Source organism: Antrostomus carolinensis, unplaced genomic scaffold (assembly GCF_000700745.2).
Source record: "Antrostomus carolinensis isolate BGI_N321 unplaced genomic scaffold, ASM70074v2 scaffold24117, whole genome shotgun sequence".
Classification (NCBI taxonomy): Eukaryota; Metazoa; Chordata; class Aves; order Caprimulgiformes; family Caprimulgidae; genus Antrostomus; species Antrostomus carolinensis.
Genome location: NW_010326974.1, coordinates 1,228 through 6,234, shown reverse-complemented (window position 1 = coordinate 6,234; position 5,007 = coordinate 1,228). Strand labels below are relative to the sequence as shown.

At 40.4% G+C, this 5,007-nt stretch overlaps 1 protein-coding gene across 1 annotated transcript in view; it reads right to left on the bottom strand.

Moving 5' to 3' along the window:
* LOC104527927 (mastermind-like protein 1) overlaps positions 1-600 on the bottom strand; it is a gene marked incomplete at its 3' end in the record, with an annotated part of 8,324 nt that extends 7,724 nt beyond the window's left edge. The window contains exon 1 of the mRNA XM_010171775.2: positions 543-600. Coding sequence (XP_010170077.2) covers positions 543-600 — 58 coding nt within the window. The remainder of the gene's footprint in view (positions 1-542) is intronic.
* Between the last annotated feature and the right edge of the window lie 4,407 nt (positions 601-5,007).

The following is a 5,007-nucleotide window of genomic DNA, read 5'->3' as shown; positions in this document are numbered from 1 at the left end:
CGGCCTGGCCTTGAACCCTTCCGGGGAGGAGCAGCCACAGCTTCTCTGGCCAACCTGTTCCAGTGTCTGACCACCCTCACAGTGAAGAATTTCTTCCTAATATCTAATCTAAATCTCCCCTCTTCCAGCTTAAAGCCACTTCCCCTTGTTCTGTCATTAATTGCCCTTATGAAAAGTTCTTCCCCAGCTTTCTTGTAGCCCCTTCAGGTACTGGGAGGCCGCGATAAGATCTCCCTGGAGCCTTCTCTTTTCCAGGCTGAACAGCCCCAACTCTCTCAGCCTGTCCTCACAGCAGAGCTGCTCCAGCCCTGGCATCATCCTTGTGGCCTCCTCTGGACTCGTTCTAGTTTCACCAGGTCTCTCTTGTGATGGGGGCTCCAGAACTGGACGCAGTTCTAGGAGCTTGACTAGGACACAGGAGCACAGTGCTGGAGATGGACAGGTGCCCAGTCAAATGACAAGGCTTCCATCAGAAAATGGACAGCACGTAAATAATTTTGATAAACTATATTCAATCTCTGCCCTAAACCCACCAGTTTTACCACAACGATACTCAGCCACATTGCGGTCTTCCTGCAGGGGCGAGTTGGCAGACTTCATAAAAGCCGTCCACAAACTACCACAGAAGCCCAACAACAAGAAATTGGAAAAGCTTTAAAAGTTCATCTACAGGTTTTCTGCTGGCACTGGCAGAGTTCAAAACTTTAGAGTTCAGTGTAGTGCTCTCTTACTGCCTCGGAGGGAAAGGGCCATGAATCACTGATCAAAACAGTGGCACAAAGTTGTCCTGGGGTTTTTTTGGTTTTTTTGGTTGGTTGGTTTGTTTGTTTTATAAAGAGGAAAAGATTATTCCAGGAATCAAAATATCAATGTGAAACACTCAATATCTGAAACTAGTTTTAGATAATAATAATAATCTGAAAGCAATGATATTTCAATGTGTTTGAACTTAGCAAGCAGGAAAGTTTAGTTCACATTATTCACTTGAAAGCAAGAAATCCTTCACAATGCAGAATTTTTAAACTGAGGACAGTCAACTAAAATACTTTTGTAAAAATCCAGTAATTTGTTATATGTTGAGTCTTGTAACTGAAGATAGTAAATTTATATATAAAAAATAAAAACTGTATGCAAGTTTAATTCTTTTTGAAAAAATACCCAGTGAACATGGCAGAAACAAAACTTTTTTTAAAAAAATCTCATTCTTATACTGCACCTTTTGGGCTCCATATTATGTTCTTGCTTAGTTTTTTAAAGCATCTGTTACAGAGATTAAAATATTCTTACAGGATTCAATAGAGCCTTCATTTTTTGTATTTTATTTGGACTAAGGTTACCATTTCAGTCTCGGAATTAAGTTCCATCTACAAGGATTTGTCACAAAATACCCGCAACAGAAATGTAATGCTCATCATTTTTAAAAGAAGAAATGCTTTATTACTCTAGAAACGTAATAAAAATCTAGGTACAATATGTTTTTGGCTAGATAACAGCATTCTCACCTAGAAGGGGAAATCAAAATAGAATATATTCATTTTTCTGCCATGGAAGTGGTAGTACTGCAGCACAGATAAGCTCCCATAAACCAGAGCTTACAGCAGGTCCTCTATAGACACCTGGCCAAGGACAGGAGCAACAAAGATGACAACCTCTTAAACTGGAATAACAATGCAAATATCAGAACTTGCAGTGCATGAATTTTGGATAGAAAACACAACATTTTGACTAAACGACATAGTAAGAACTCCCCATTTACTGTGCATCTACCCACAGCTTCCAAAGTTGGACCCCCTCAGGCAAGGAAAGCATTTTATTACCCAGCGTGTACCCAGTGCGCTCCACTGTGCTGTCAGAACCAAACTGCTGGACTAGCTTTGACTTTTACTTTAATTCTAGAAAATCTGTGTATTTGGGTGACTGCCTGCTGGAGTGAAGAAGGGCTGTGGATACGCAGGTCTATAAATATCCCAAGCCTGCATTAGTCACAAGGGGCAGCTTCTGCTACAGGAATTGTTCTGCTGAATCAAAAAAAACTGCTGTGCCTTCAGCTGCAACGCCGGATCCTCCACCTCACTGCAACTTAAACAGCAGACCAGTCACTCCCAGGTCCTTACAATTTAGGAAGCATCACTGCATATCTAACTAATCTAGTAAGGGAAATGTTTCAAACATACAACAATACCTCACAGAGAATTAAAAGGAGACAAAGAAAAACCTGTCTGAGTTGTTGGGTAACAAACTATCAGACTTGTCAGCAAAAACCAAACAATGGTGGCAAGACTACACTGCACTAGAGTCATGTATAAATAATGTGGAAATAATTTGCTATTTTTGTGGTAAAACGTAATTTCACAATTTAACACCCCTATACCACAGCTTACACAAAAATGAGGTCTTCTGAACTGTCAGTGTACCAGCCTGAGCTTCGTTAGAGGAACGCTATTAACGCTTCTCAGTACGATCCAGGCAAACTATTCCCTTTAATTTATTACTTCAGGTCTTTTCAACCAAGAAACGTTGCATTGCTCTCCTTAAATTTCTTTTAAAAGTTTTTACTTGGTGTCTTTGCTTAAATTAGAACTTACCTATTATTAGTGTGAAAACTTCTGTCACTCCCATATAAGGGGAATTAGTGACAGAACAAGGGGAAATGGCTCTAAACTGGAAGAGGGTAAGTTTAGACTGGATATTGGGAAGAAATTCTTCACTGTGAGGGTGGTCAGACACTGGAACAGGTTGCCCAGAGAAGCTGTGGCTGCTCCTCCCTGGAAGTGTTCCAGGCCAGGCTGGATGAGGCTTTGAGCAACCTGGTCTAGTGGAAGGTGTCCCTGCTGCTGGCAGGGGGGTTGGAACTGGATGATCTTTAAGGTCCCTTCCAACCCAAACCATTCTACAATATAAATGCTGGTCTGCTCCTCAGCTTTAACACAGAGCACTCCCAGGACAGGCCACTGCCTAGACCTTCTCTGCCCATTCCAGAAACACCCTTTGTGGTTTTGTGGCAGTGTTAGACAAAGCGAGCCATCTACACAACAACTGCTCCCAGGTGGGGAAAAAACCCAGGAAGAAACAGGGAGCAGGTCTCCTTCCAAGAGAGCACATCACAAAACAAGGAGTGGAGATGAAAATCCAGATCTTGCCATTCTCCTCATTCAGATGTTAACGTGACACTTTCTGTTCAGCTCGGGGATACCCTACGTTATAGTCTATCAGAGAAATACAAGGAAGCCAACTTTCTACTGCAGGGAATTTAAACAGCGTTATTAGAATGAACTTTCTCAAATCAGAACCTGGCAAAGAGGAAAAAATATTCTAGGGGACAAGTCTTCTCTCTTCACAACCTTCCTGTTTCTCAGAAATGTAAAATGAACACAACAGACAACACATTATCCAAACATTAAGCATCTTCCACTTTGAACACAGTCTTAACGGCATCTTAAATAACAGAAATGTGAGTAAATTACAACATTTGAATTTCCCACTAAATAATGGTCTTAATATTTTTTAAAAATAGGAAGCTAATAAGTTTTTCATCTTTTTCCTCAAATAAAGGGCAGGACTACATGGTACACAAATCATCCCCAGTATTTCTGTATCAACACTATATTCTCTCAGTTTCCATGGCTCAAATTTTAGAGCTGCTTAGTAAGAAAACAAAGGGAGAATTTATCCCTTACTTCTGCTTGTAAACAAAATCCATCCAACTTCAAGACCTAAAAGAGTGAAAAGACTAATAGAAGAGAAAATATCTGATTTTGGACACATGAAAAATCAAACAAGACGTTAGGAAGGGAGTGGTGCTGCGACCCTGTTCCCCATGACTATTGTGAATTTGCAGAAGATGCTCTGAAGTACCAGCACCCGAGAGTGCACACGTTGTCCACTGTCCACGCTTGTGAGAGTGCAGCTGCACGTCCTCCTACCACAAGCCCTCTGATGCTAGATCACAAACCCTTCACCTTTACACGAGTTGTTTTCTCTTCCAAGGATCAAAAATAAATGCTTCATTAATTTTCAACACAAAGTACCAGTTTCCAAAGGGAGATTCATATGCAGCTTCATGGAAAACTCTGGATGGTAACGGCAGCGATAGCTGATATATATGAGCATGTTTCACTCATCTAACAGCATTCTTTTGAAAGGAATGCATCCAGGATATTTTAAAACAAGATAATTTTGGTGTTCATCCAAACTTTATTGAATATTGTAAGCCAAATCCACGTCCTTCCCATACAAAGCACATGCTTGGTCTTGATAACAGCTACCTGATTGCTAGAGGTAAAATACCAACCTAGAGATGTACCTTTTACACCAAAGCAATTAAATTAGCAGCAAAGGGATTTTTGGGGGTGAGCTTTTTATTTGTTTGTTTCTTTTTTTTGTTGTTGTTTTCCAAAACTTGAATTACTAAGCAAACCAACTTTATACCCTAGTAACGAGGTAGCTGATGAATCAGCAGCTGCAATTAAGCTTACAGTCATGTATCCTAGGAAGCAAACAGCAGGCCAGCACGAGGAAGAGCCATTCATACACTAAAACCCTCTTCTGTTGTGTAAATTGGCCACTGGCAGCAGCTTCCTGTAGGAGCAGGGCTTCCCCAGATGTGCAGTGTATTTCAGAACCTCACTGCTGTTGAGAGTCCTCATTATAATGGATGTTAATTAGATCAAATCCACATCCAAAGCAATTTAAAAGAAACAACACCAATGAATTAAAGACATCTTTCTTTTAGAAGATCAATATGAAGACGTGTGGTGGCAGCTTAAGCAACAGGATTTGACATGCTAAAGAGCTCTGTGTGTAACAAAAATACACATTACTAATGGATAGAGCCCCGTATGCAAAAAACCTTAGAGCCCAGGCAGGAAATAAAGAGTAATCCCACCAATTCTTCAGAAAATAAAACACGAATTTGAGTCATTTTTGTTCTGACACAAGTTTACATTCAAGATCAGTTTATTAAGCACCAGCTACCAGGAGAATTTTAAAGAATCACTATCAGGAATG